The 14,136-nt window shown below is 41.5% G+C and overlaps 1 protein-coding gene across 9 annotated transcripts in view; it reads left to right on the forward strand.

Annotated features, from left to right (window-relative positions):
- PPFIBP2 (PPFIB scaffold protein 2) overlaps positions 1–14,136 on the forward strand; it is a 132,462-nt gene that overhangs the window by 56,750 nt on the left and 61,576 nt on the right. For 8 of the 9 annotated variants that reach the window (XM_039863477.1, XM_039863478.1, XM_039863484.1 and 5 more), the window contains one exon: positions 13,715–13,807. The exons of the other annotated variant lie outside the window; for it this stretch is intronic. In XM_039863477.1, coding sequence (XP_039719411.1) covers positions 13,715–13,807 — 93 coding nt within the window. The remainder of the gene's footprint in view (positions 1–13,714; positions 13,808–14,136) is intronic. 9 annotated transcript variants of the gene reach the window in all.

Below are 14,136 nucleotides of genomic sequence, written 5' to 3' on the forward strand. Positions count from 1 at the left end.
GATCTTTGAATTTGGGGGCAATGAGGGAGATGCCTGTGGTCAAGGAGGCACAGAACCTAGAGGGTTAGCATTTGCTCGGAAAAGAAACTTTGTCCTCGGCCTCGGGGAGGTGGGGATCCTGAGTACTATTACAGTTAAGAACATGTGGTTTGAAGTAAGGCCTGGCATGGGATCTTGGTTTTGCCACACTTAGCAGCTATGTGATCTTAGGTAGATTACCTCAAAAGCCTGGATTTCTCCATCTACAGAATAAGACAGTGCCTGCCATACACAGGTTCTGTGAGGCTCAGGTAAGATAAAGTATGTAAAGTGCTAAGCAGTGGGCCATGAACATAGGAAGCATTCAATAAAAGTTAACCACTCCTGGCCATGACCAGGTGGGAGGAATGAAAGAGGAACAGGTGGGACCAGTTCGGTTCTCCCCTAGCCTGCATCTTATGCCATTCATTCCTTCAGCTCTAGGCCATTTTTCACATTTCAGATGAAGGTCTCAAACCAGAGCATACTAGGGACGCAGAAGAGACAGCTGCAACCTGGTGCACTGTGGGTAACCACAGGTCCCAGTGGTTACTGGCTCTGATTGCTGAGAGAAAGCTGATCAGGGCTGGTCCTCCAGTTTCTTCCCCAACAGAGCCCAGGGACAAGGTAATCAGTCACAGGTATCCAGAGGGCCTCTGCCTTTCAGCTGTTTGGTTCCTGCCTGACTCACAAACAGTTCACACCTTCCCTGCTTTGAGACTAGTGGCTCCAACCCACATAGTCATGAAAGAGCCTCTAAAAGTAGCTCCAAGCAGAGTCTTTTCCCAGGAACAGAAATCCCAGCACTGTTAGCATCTTCACACTATTACTGGCTTCTGGCGTTCTCCGTGTTCAAGCCAAATTCTAACCCAAAGTCACAAAGAAAATGGAATCACCATGGTCTTCTATGCAATTGGCTTAGTTTCTGCAGTAGAATGTGGAATGAGCTCAAGCTGCTAACGTGAAGCTTTATTCTGTGTCATCTGATGCTCAAGTCATTGATCCAGTTGGGCCTGAAGAGCTGCAAAGACAAATAGACACACAGGCATCCTAGACACTGGCTTGCTTTGTACTCAAGTCAGACTGCAGGGGAAATTGGAGAAGCAGACAGCAGCTTCTGTGAAAGCTGCTTCTGTTGGCTAAGAGCACGAGTCCTGGATCCACCTCCTTGGGTTCATATATCTCAACTCCATGTGACCTTGGACAGTTGATTTAACCTCCCAGGGATTCAATTTCCTTGACCGTAAAATATGGATACATAATCCAATATATGTAAAGTGCTTAGAAGGTACTCTGTAAGTATTAGTTATGGTGATGATGACCTCGGCCATACTCCCCTCCCAACTGATGTCGCCACCTACTTAATTGGAAAAAAAAAGGCAAAGGGATTAAGAAGTACAAATTGGCAGTTACAAAATAGTCACAAGGATGTGAAGTATGGCATAGGGAATATAGTCCATAATGTTGTAAAAACCATGTATAGTGCCAGGTGGGTACTAGACTAATTGGGGGGATCACTTTATAAATTATGTAGATGTCTAACCACTTTGCTGTATACCTGATTTTATTGAATGTCAACTCTAATTGAAAAATAAAAATAAATAGCCACACTTAGACAAATCATCTTCCTTTTCTAACATCATAAAATGTAACTATGTTCACAGCCATCATTTTTCAACCTCCTTCTGTTTCATGGGCCAAGAGTCTCTTCTCTTGGCCAAGGCTATCCCAGTATCCTGTCCTCCTGACCCAATCCTGTTTCACCTTCTTTTGTTCCTCTGATTGTTTCTTCTCTCAACTTCTCCCTGCCTATTTGCTCCTTGCCTTGGCAAGGAAATGCTTCTTCTCAAATCTTAGGGAAAAACAAATAAAAACAATCTCTAACTCTGTACTCGCCTCTCCAGGCTGTAACTTACCTTCCTTTCACCACCAGGAATCTTTTTAGTTTTATTTTTGTTTTTCAATTATAGTTGACCTTCAATATTTTCTATTAGTTTTAGGTGTACAGCATAGCGGTTAGACATTTATCTAGTTTACGAAGTGATCCCCCTCCCAATTAGTCTAGTACCCACCTGACACTATACATAGTTATTACAACATTATTGACTATTCCTGATGCTATCACTGCCATCAGGCATCTTGAAAGAGCAGGCTGAAAACTCACTAACTCTACTCCTTCCTGGTCACTCCCAAACCCACTGTGCCCTGGCTTTGTCCCTAGAGGCATTTTTCAAATACCTTTGATAGTGTGTTTTTACTTCTAGTTCCCAAGCAAACTTTCCCATCTCTATTCCCCTGAATTCATTTCCATCTGAGAACCTTGTGGGGTTAATGGCATTCTTGTGACCAAAGGACCAGCTCCTCGCTGTGGCCCTCACCTAATCCCATATTTTCCACCTATGGATCTTTCTTTCATGCCTATTTGATTGTTGGCATGAAACAATCAAATGAGAAGGTCCGGGCACTCCAAGAGGCACTGGGAAGTTTACTTCTAATGCCTCCAGGTGAGCTAAAACAGTTGCAGCAACCCCTCCACCCCAACCCCAACACCTGATACTGCCTCTCTGTCTCTGGAAGCATTTTTGATAATAATGAGTCTATTGTTGTTGACAAGATGAGGAAAGACATTCACTCAAAGAGTCTCCTGTTATTACCCTCTTCCTGGCTTTAATAGCAACCCTTCACAAGATACCAGAACACTTACAAATATCACTACTCCTGCAGCCCAGTGTTGTAGGTCCTTTATGTATCCAGCCACCTCATCAAGAGAATTTAGCAGGAACGAAACTTATCCAAGGCTATAACTTTGGAAAAAGATCTTGGTAAATCAAATGCATTTCTCTCACTTCAAGTCTCCTCGGGATGATCTATTAGGAGCCTTGATGTACATCACACCAACCCCTTGGTTAGAGAGCTGATAGACTGTCTTCAAGGTATCCTTTGATATCTGTGTTCTGGAAACCAGAAAGTGTGAAGGATAGTGTTGTTTAGGTAGTGTTGTTAGGGTACTAGACTAATTGTGGGGATCACTTTATAAATTATGTGTGAAGGGTAGTGTTGTTTAGCTTCATGGATAGCCTATCTGTATTGGGAAGACTCTTTTCCAAAGATGCTATTCTCCTGTTCTCTTGGGAAAATTACTTCATAGCTTTTAAGACTTAATCATTCAAGTAGTGACTCTACTATAAAGCATCTCCTCTCCTTTGAAGATGTAATCAATTGGTCCTTCCCCTATGCCACTGCTACTAGCTTACATACAATTCTATGAAAGTACTTACCGCATCTCACTGTAAAAATGCAGAGCTTTTTGATGGCAGAGATGGAAACATTTGTTTAGCACCAAGCATAGTGTTTTATATGAACCTCGATCGACCAAACTACTTAATTTGCTTTATGAACTTTGCTTTGCTCTTCCCTAAAGGTGGGCATTTAGATCATTTGGTAGTGACAACTCCACCAGCAACACTTAGCCTCCCCTTATATAAAATTGAAACCAAGAGTTGGAGGGCATAAGAAGGTCAAGGTCAGGATAGGATCTCTCTTTTTGGACTCTTGGCAGCTAAGGATCTATTTGCATTCCACTCATACTACATTTGGCAGAAACTTCTTTAATTCTCTAAGATAGTGGATTGAGCTGACTATTCCCCACCTAGAAAAAGTAGAACTGGTTCAGAGAACAGTTGGTTTTATAACAGCTGACAGAAAATCCTTAAACTCCTTAACCAAAGAATCTAGGGGGGAGGTTTTCCTATTTATAAGCACCTGCTTACAGTCTTACTTCTTGGTCCCCTTGGTGTTGGGTAACCTGAGCTGTTTAAAGGGAATTGACTGTAGTCACTATGATCTACTTCTTTTTTTTTTTTTTTGGTCCCTTTATTTTTTTAAGTTCATTTTCAAGTTTCAAAAAAAGCTTTCTATGTAAGTGGTGCTTTTGAACTTGAAATATAAGTGTAGTGAATTTGACATCTTCCCTGTGCTCAGCAGTTATGGTTCACTCAAGATTGGTTTTCTGGGTTTGATAAGATCCCTTTGACCAGGCAGCCTAGAAATAGTACACATTTTGTTGTTTTATTCAGCTAAAAACACAGGTCATCTATGTATTTAGTGGTTAAAGAAGGGAGAACCATCCCAAGACTGACTTACCCAGGGTCAAGGCTTACTCATTGTGTTATGTTCAAAATCTCAGTGTATTTTCAGTCAGAGAGCTATCATATAGTTTGATATGATCTGATTGGTTGGGACAGCATATATCTGTGGCTGAGATCTTGAGAGAACTGGAATCTATAGCTTGTTAGAAGCACTAAAGGTGATACTTCCTCTGATAAAGACTGTAGATAGACTTTGATATCAGATAAAAGAGGGCAGATGTATTTTGACGACCCCAAGGCAGGAGCTCTGAGAAGCAGCTGTGACTCTGAATAACGACACAGGACAGTGATAGCTAGAGCTGTCACACTGGGGAGCTGACTGCCTTAAGATTTTCCCACGCTCATGTGACCCCTTGTCTGCCCCACTTGACCGTTCTGGAACCAGCTTTTTCCCCTTATTCAGCGAAGTGCAGTGCTGACAGCAGATCTCCTAGGACATGCTAGTCAGGGAATGCTGCAGGGTGGCCCTCACCCAGCATCCCCAGGAGTATACCAAAACATATGTGGAGGGCATGCTTCGCTGGCAGAGGCCAGGCAGGCCGTGAAGGAGTCATGCTCCTGGGGGTTCTGCACAGCCCACAGCCATGGCAGCAGGCACTGATCCGATTCAGAACTCTGTGGAGACCTAACATGGCCCTCTCTTAGCAAAACTACGGTGGAGGGGCCAGGCTAAGAGTGAGAAAGCATCATGGAATCTGACCAGTCACTCAGGTCAGAGGGTGATGGCTCTGAGGAGGCTGCTGGGAGTGATTTGGCTGGAAAGCTCTTGTTTGACCTGACTTCTGGATTGGAACAGACATAAAAATTCAAGTTTTATGATTAGGCATATCCAGTTATTGGAATTCTCAGTGTGCTCATTGTAAACGTGTATATAGCAGGTAGTACTTATAGTATGTAGTAAAATGCTTTTAGAGAGGGAAAAAATGTGGCCATATAGCTATGACTCAAAACATGGGCATCTTTTCAGGGACAATGGAAAAGTGAACATGTCTTCAGCCCTTTGCACCACAGGCACAATTCCAGTGCTCTTAGCTAACAGCGGGTTCTGTGTTGTCACTTAGGCAGTATTTTGTTCTTTCCAGCCTGAAAGTGTTTTGGTTATATTGCCCTTGGGTTGTTTGTACAGATCTTTACAGATACTTGGCAGGTGTCCTGATCAGAAATGTTGTCTCTTTTTGTTCTCTTGCATAAAAAGAGTTAATTAAAACTGTCAGCACAAGGGATAAACTTCTAACTCTGCTTTGGTCTTTTGGCTTAAGCAAAGTCATTTAAATGATTTCCGTCTTTCCAGAATCATTCAGAAACTATTTATATTACACAGAGGAAATAGTAGAGAATCCTGCCATAAAGAGCATTCTTCACTTTTATTTCCACATGTTTTCATGCATAATGACCTAACTGACCCTCTGTGTCACTCTGTGAGGTATAATTTTCTCCGTTTAAAGGGTGGGCAGCCTGAGATGAGGTGATCTACCAGTGACTGCACATGGTTAGAGCCATTCCTTGTTGCCTTTACTCTGCAGAGAAGGCTGTGCCTCGTGGAATAGGGTGCAGTAAGAATTCTGAAAATGTATGGAAGTCCCCCAACAACATCCCCAGGGATCCACTGCCTTGAAATCCAGCTGGGCAAAGGATGGGAACAGGAAACCTGCCTCTCAGCCTCCTGGCTCCTAGATCTGGCAGGTATACAGCTGTGTAGGACATGTCATTCTTTTAGCATAAGGTCTTAAATGGTTGTCAGGTGTTTGATGTTCTTATTACCCTTCATTTACTTATTTTTCCTCTCGCCTTTATATCTTTTAGCCCTAATTTATCTTCCTATTTCTTGTTTTAACGAATTTTTCCTTATCCCCCCACCTCCAGTTGATGCCCATGGGCCTATCACATCTGTATCATTCCCTGTCTTTACCCTGTTATTTCCCTACATGGGAAATAAGAATGGAGGCCAACAGATGGCAGATAGAAAGCCATTCAATCCACACACAAAGGAGACTGGGTGCCTTTTTTTTTGTATCCTAGTACATCCCACACAGATACACCCTGTGCCACAAAGTAGATCCTCATTTTCCCTTGACGATAATCCTGGTTTTAATTGCAATTGGCTCAGAACTGATAACCCCATCTTAAAAATTGCCAGTTTAAGCAAATCATTGAACAATAGGCAGATTTTTTTTTTTTAATTTAGAACTATATACAAATAGCAGGAATTCTTTCTTGTAAGTCTATTTCCAAAGGAGTAAATTTCAGTCAGTTGATCAATAATCACTCTTTGAAATAAATGCATTAGCCTGGACTTTTGGGTGCAAGTAATAGAAACTTGGTTTGAACCAGTACAGGCCAAGAGGGGACTAACAGGGAGGGCGGGAATATATCTCTGCCTCTAGATAGCATGGACCAGGGATGAGAATGTCACCATCCTCTCTCTCCTTGTGGCTTTTATTTGTGTTTCTGTGCATGTTGGCTTCATAGCTGACTCAGCAAATCAGTTTCCTCTACATGGTAGAAGACATGGTTACTGACAACTACAGAACTTTCTAGCACCACTACCACCATTTTCTGTTCCCACATTTAAAAATTCAGAGGAAGGATTTCAACCAGCCAAGCTTGGATCAGGTGACTGGGAGTTGAGAATTACCTCTTAAGAAGATGACAGCCCTCACTTTTGCAATGTGGTTACAGTAAAGGTAACGATCCAGCCTATTCTGGGCAGACAGACAATAGATTTCATTAAAGCAGGGTTCACAAAAATTCTGTCTTTATTGGCCTTCTCCATTCATTTTTCTTAGCAAGAAATGTAAAAGAGAAATTGACTAGTCTGAGGTTCTCTGCAATTAATGATAACGTTCTTTTTCTGGGCCTATATATCTTCTGATAATCTCATCCCTAATTAAAATGCAGTGTCCTCCATCTGCTTATTTCACTTAGCATAATACCCTCTAGGTCTGTCCGTGTTCTCACAAATGGTAAGATTCCATTCTTTTTTGTGGAAGAGTAATATTCTATTGTATATATGTACCACATCTTCTTTATCCAGTCATCTATTGATGGGCATTTAGGATAGTTAATGATTTCACTTATATATATAATCTAAAAAACAAAATAAATGGACAAACAAAACAGAAACAAACTCATAGATACAGAGAATAAACTGACGTGTATTGGGGGACTGGTTGAAAAGTGAAGAGATTAAGAGGTACAAATTGGCAGTACAAAATAGTCATGGAGATGTAGAGTATAGCATGGTACTCTATACATATATATACTCAATAATATTGTAAAAACTATGTATGGTGCCAGATGGGTACTAGACCTCTTGGGGAGATCACTCCATGAGTTATATAAATGTCTAACCACTATGCTATATACCTGAAACTAATACAATATTGAACGGCAACTGTAACTGGAAAAAAATTAAAATAAAAAAATTAAAACGCAGTGCCTCCCAAGATATGGAAACCTACTTTATTTCTTGAGTTTGCTAGCTTTCAACTCTCGGTACATGAGGAACTTATCAAGAATAAACTTTCTATTCACTGACTTGTGGGAGGGGCTGGGGCAGGACTCATTTTAGATTAGTCTTGTGTCCTTGTAGCTCAAGCTGCCCTTTATGTGTAGACTCTGTCCATGCTAGAATCTGGCTGGTCAGTCTTTCCTTCCTGGTGACTACACAGTCTTTCCTCCATCCTCTCATTGCTGTCCTAATCACCGATTAATTCAACTCCCTGACTCTCAACCATAAAACACCAGGTGCGGGTACCACAGGGACCTGAAGCCTCTCCCTTATGCTTAGGGGTGGCTTAGAAAATAGCCCCACCTTAGGCTATGGAGAGCTGGAGTTGTACACTAGGCCTGCCTAGCCCTGGCAGTGATGGCGTTTTGGGTCTTCTGGAAACAGACCCATAATCTGTAAGAGTCAGGGCACCATGTTGCCTCTGTTTCTGCAGACTCTCAACAGCATCACTCTTAAGGCCTGGGGAAGACCTTGGTCTGACAATTCTGGGCTGTGTTTTATATTTCCTCCAACAAATATAGGTTTTAGAGGATAAATTCTTTGTGCCCAAGATTTTAACCAGTGTCTTGAGAACCAAGCTTTGATAGGGGAAGGGTGATTTGGCTTCACTAACCTTGACTACATTTCTAAGTTATTGATAATATGCGTGTAAGAACTCATTGTCCTAATTCAGTTCTGTGATACAACAGAGTAAATATGTTTCACTGTGACATTTTTCAGTCAAACTGCAAGAGGGCATAAATGTCAATCTGTTATTGCTACTTCAGCTCCAAAGAGGACAGCTATCTCGGGCCCTCAATATCTTTAGGTAACTGGATTATAGAATCAGAAGCTATGACCATGGAAGTTTCGATGAGAACATTAAATTTTCCTCTGTCATATAGAAATAACCATCAAAACAGAAGAGGAGAAAATTGGATCAAATAGATGTATAACACAGCTTAACACATTAGTTGTCCAATGGACAGGTCTGCCTAGGGGCTAACATCATTAGTTGAGTAAAAACTCTCTTTCTGTTTTATATTCATCAATGGAATGAGCATCCTCAATAGGGTAGAACAGGGTAGAAACTCTCCTTTAAATTCACTTGCCATCTCAGAGTGGAGAGGAATAAAAATTTAGCATGTAGCCTCCTTCATAATTCTATTGGATTTTCTCCCCTCAGTGGAATTACAGCATAGTTCTCTCAATCTGACTTCATACATGGAGAGTTGGGTGACCACTTTATCACTGATTTACTAAATAGAGAATATGGACAAAACTTTTCAGAGACTCCCAAACCTGGAATCACTCAGGGTCCTAGATGTATGGTCTCAGTATTGATCCAAGCATTCTGTTGCAACTCCACTGCAAATTCTTTTTAAACTAGGCCAAAACAGAGCTGTGTCCTAACTCTGTCTTTTAAAACACATTTCTGAATAATTGGAATGACATTTTCATAACCATGTGGGCTTTTATGCCCTGATGATACATTCCATTTTGTAATGCAAGAATGATATCAGGAAGTAATTGAAACTGTTGCCCAATTACTGGAATAGAGAGTATACATTTATTCACCTAAACTCAAATCCTCACTTTTGGCTGATGAATGTTAACATTCAACAAGATGATTCTAAAATAATAATCTTGGCCCTGTTCTAAGATGCTTTCCAGGTTCTTTTCTAAGTGGAGGTGGCATTTTATTCTGGTCTGTGCTCTGCTAGGTAAGCCATGGCAGTTTTGTTAAGCTATCAGTCTTATTTAGAGTGTGTAAACACATGGCTCCATATTCCACGAAAAACCAAGGATGGCAACATGGCAGACTTATGTCTGGGACGTTATCTCTGTTTCACTGCTGTTTAATACCTTTCAAACTTGCTAGAGAACTGCAGTGATTTTGGTAGACAGTATGAGAGGAAGACGCCCTGTTACGTTAGAGCAGTAATTTGGGGTGAGAGAGAGATCTTTCTGCTGTGGGCATCACTGTGATCTGGGCCATTGTGACTGCTAGGGGAGGATGTGCCCCTCAAATCTGTGATGGGAGGAAAAAAGTACCAGAACCACTATTCTAAGTAGTCGAACAGTGCTTTTAGATTTTAAAATATATTTTAATTATTCAAGAAAATAAACATGTTTTTTAAGAAGCTCAAATATTTTGATTAAGGTTAAAGGCCATCTTGATCAAACCTTCCCTCCCTAACTTTTCATATCCCAGACACTTCCCAAGAAGAGAGCACTGTTAGGGTTGTTGTGTAACCTTGCAAACACTTGTATAATATTGTTTTCTAGTATCACGTTGTGTGAATCTATGGATAGTACTGTTTTCACTCTCTAATATTTATTATATTTTTATGATGATCCAAAATACTAGCTCATGTTTTAAAATGCTGCAAATCGTCTATAATATGGATAAACCATAGCTAATTTAGCTACTTCTCTATTAATAGACATTTAGGTTCAGACAAAATTTATTTATTGATTGATTTTTTATTTTTTTATGCCTGCAGTAACCGGTCTTTTCAAGTACTAACCAGGCCCGACCCTGCTTAGCTTCTGATATCAGATGGGATTAGACGTGTTCAGGGTGGCATGGCTGTACAGACAGAATTTTTAAACTTTATTTTAAGTCAATTCTCATTCAATCCCAATATAAAAAGAAATTTTTTGTGCTTGATTTGCTCCTCAATTAAGTTATAACAACGGAAAACTTGCCAATTTCATATATAGTAACTTGGGCAAATTATCCGTTGTGCCTTGTTCATGCACTTTGTGCCTCAGTTCTTTTATCTGTATAATAGGAATAAAAATAGTACCCATCTCATGGGGTTGTGGAAAGGATTAAAGGAGTTAATGCATGTAAAGTGCTCTAAACAGTGCCTGGGGAGTGGTAAGCCCTACCTAAATACTAGCTATATATTTACAGCATTGTGCTTGGACCACATTGTGTTCATCTCCACAGAATTACTTTGGCCTTTGGCTCGTATTATCCATTAACCTGTTTAGAAGATATCACAAGAAAGTAGTGAGTTCTACTGGGCTTGGTTTACTGTAAGATTATCATCATGGATGTTGTTTATCTCATTAAACATAATCTGTGAAAACAAGAGAAGTTTCTCCCTTCCTCAGGAATAGTTTTGCTTCTCCTTGGCAGTCACTTTAACTTTACCATACAGATCTGTGCATTTTTTAAAATTCACTGTGTTTCCTTTTTTCCTTTGGCTGCTAGGTGGATCTAGAATTTTGATCTACTTCTAGCTGTGTTATAGACTTTATGCCAGGCATTTTGTGTATTAACTGAACTTATAGCACCAACTTACCTTCTTATGATTCTGGTTTTTTTCTTTTTTTTTCCAAGTAGTAAAAATAACTGTCTTTGTGGGCAATTGTACGGGTAGGCATCTTATTGCAGTGAGGAACCCACTGCACTCCTTGGACTGAAGCACAGTTGGAACGTTGGCTTGCTGGGGTCTTGTGGAAGTGGTGCAGGACCGGGCAAATTCCCTCTGAGGGGCGAGAGCTCAAGCCCTGCACCCAGAGAGAGTTCTTGGCTGAGCACAAGAAAGAATTCAAACGCATGCCAGAGTTAGAGTCAAAAGGAAAGTTTATTAAAGAAGGAGTAACGCGCCATAGACAGAATGTGGTCTCCTCTCAGAAGCAGAGAGAGAGCCTGAGAGAAACTCGGAAGGACACAGACAGTGAGAGGAACAGAGAAAAGACTGAGAGGGACCAAGAAAAAACACATGAGGGAATTCAGTTTATATATCATTCTTAGTTTCTATGAATTATAGTTTAAAGACTTTGTTTACTCATTTTCCTTTGATGATATTGGACATACAGTGTGAAAGGATGAGAGTATGTAATGAAAAAGGGTAAGAATATGTAGCATGAAAAGCCTGCTGGCAATTTCCAGCCTTTGATCCATAGGTTGGTTCCCCATGGTTTTAGCCTTAGGGAATAAATGATTGTGTTTATTTTGTGTAGGGCATGATTTAAAGACTATTTTCCAGTGTGTGTAAATGGTTTGTTAGCAATCCTAGCAGAAATCTTCCTTTGTTCTGCCGGTTTCCTCTTGTTCTGGCTGTAGGGCTGATCAGCAAATTGCAGTCTCTGAAGATAGCTTGATTTCACATTTTAGTTCTCTTGCCTCTTCCCTGCATTAGAAGGAATCTTTCCTGTGTTCTTCTCTCCTTTACCTCCTGCTGGAGAAGTGGCAGCTGCCTGTGCTGGCCCCATGTACACACTGACTTTGACAGTGGGGTTGGGTTGTACAGAGTTTCACTTTTCTAGCTATCCCCTGAAAATCTCCATCCTGTGAGCTCTTTGACAGGAAAGCACTTGACCTGCTGTTAAGGGTTATTTTCCTCTTTTCTTGTCGTATTCTGAGAAAATGTAAGTTATAATTATATCCTTGGGTACTAGTCGGAGTATTTGACCATATGAGGACTGGAATATTAATTAAAATAACTACAATAGACTGCTATCAATACAAAGAAGCTGTTTGCGATTGTTAAGGCCCTTTGTCTATGGTGTGAAAGAGCTTCCAGAACAATGAACAAGAGGCAGACTGCAAAGAGGCTGGAGTAAAAGGCAAAGGCATGGCAGGGGTGTTGTGTCCCATCTAGCTTGTGCCTGGTACAGCTGCCCTGAGAAATGGCCCCTGGGCTCACCCTCCAACTGTATCTTCAACAAGTAGCCAGTGCTTCTCTCCTAACTGAGGCTCCAGGCTTGAATGCAGGATGGTTCCTGTTTATGTTCTAGGGCCGGGCCTGGCTCTGCCACCTGCCCTCACTTAGACAGTGTATTGGAGAAGGGGTGGGACAAGGGAAGAAAGGAGATGCCCTTTCTTAATGGAGGAGGGCTGGAAAGTCCACTCTGAAGGTTGGAATGTGGGAAAATGGGCTCTGGAGAAGAGAGCTACTTTCAGTTCCCTGTGCCTGGGTTCCTCTCCAACCTCTTCTTTTGCACAATCATGACTTTCTTCTGGCGTAGAAGGTACCTGCCTCATAAATATTGGAGCATTGATTCCTCTGGTGCAGCTCAGATTGTTATGATTGTCACTTCCCCACTTAGCAATAAGGTCTACTTTTCAGACTGTCAAGCCCCTGGATGACCTATGGTGGGCCTCTGGTTTCAGCCTTCTATTCAGCATATAGGAAGGGAGTGTTTGGTGGTATCTGGCCAGTAGCAGCTACCTCTCTCCTCCCTGCCTACAACCAGGTCAGACACACCCCGAAAGTGACTATAGCACCTGTCTCTAGCTCAGGGTGTTTTATATGATTCTATCTCTTGTCTGCTCTTTCAAATCTCCTTTTTCTCTCTGTCCATGGTTTCTGGCTACTTTCCGTTTCCTGTGTTTTCTCTCTGCTTAGCCTTTTGAGATCTCTCTGGGTTATTTGGGTTCTTCTCAAGATGTTTCATGTTAGCTTGCTTATCTCAGCTATAACACTCCAGAAACACAGTGTGCCAGTTTGGCTGCCAGAGCCCTTATAAAGTGGTGGGAATGTCCACTCCTGGAAGGGATGTGTGAGTAGATGAATGGCCTTGCAGTTGGTATCTCCCGTCCTCCGTGCTCACTATGAGGTTCAGGACAGGCTTCCATGCTACAAGTTGTGCCCTGGCTTTTGAGAACCCTGGCATGAGAGTTAAGAGATACCAAGATCTTTGCAGGAGTTGTTCTCACGTAGTTCCTTTGTGAATGGTACCAGCTACCCAGTCTCAAAGAGTAGAACCTTATTGCTATTGGTGCCTCTGGCAGTCAGTGCATCCAGCTAAACCAGACCCAACATGTCCAGTCAAGTCAGGCACCACTGGGCCTGGAGCTCCATTGAGGCCTTCTTGGATGAGGTCATCCAGGGGCTGGTTTTGCCAACTTTCAAAGCATGGCTATCAATGGCATCTGGTCAGGTTCTCCTTGTAGTTTTGAAATCCTGTGGTTTCCTATTCGGGTGGTTTTACACATATATTCAGTGAAACTGTTTGTACAAAATGCATACTTGATTTAGAAGTTGGTAAGATGTTTTTCCAATCTTTTAAGTACATTTTTTTTTCTTCCCTTTAGTCCCAGGTAAATCACCACGGTGCCACTAGTAATGAAACATATCAGGAACGCCTGGCACGTCTAGAAGGAGATAAGGAGTCCCTCATATTACAGGTGGGTCCTTTTTGGTGGGAACCAGCTTATCTGTTACCTCCAACTCTGCAGCCACCCTAAATGAGAGAGAAGCACAAGGGGTTTTCTCTTTTGGATTTATCCTTCTCCCAAAGTGTATATTTTTAGAAATACTTTTCCTGAAGTAAGGCAGAAAGTAACTGGGGGCACAATTTAACTCTGGACTTGGCTTTGGGAGGCTGTGAAAATATTCATTTATTTATCATGGATTACTGAGCACCCACCTTTATACACGCTCTTTGGCCAGGCTGATTAATGGAGCCTTGTCTTTTAGGAGGCCAGGGGTCTTGCAAGGATGATAAGCTATGTCT

Source organism: Pteropus medius, unplaced genomic scaffold, assembly GCF_902729225.1.
Source record: "Pteropus medius unplaced genomic scaffold, Ma_sr-lr_union100, whole genome shotgun sequence".
Lineage (NCBI taxonomy): Eukaryota > Metazoa > Chordata > Mammalia > Chiroptera > Pteropodidae > Pteropus > Pteropus medius.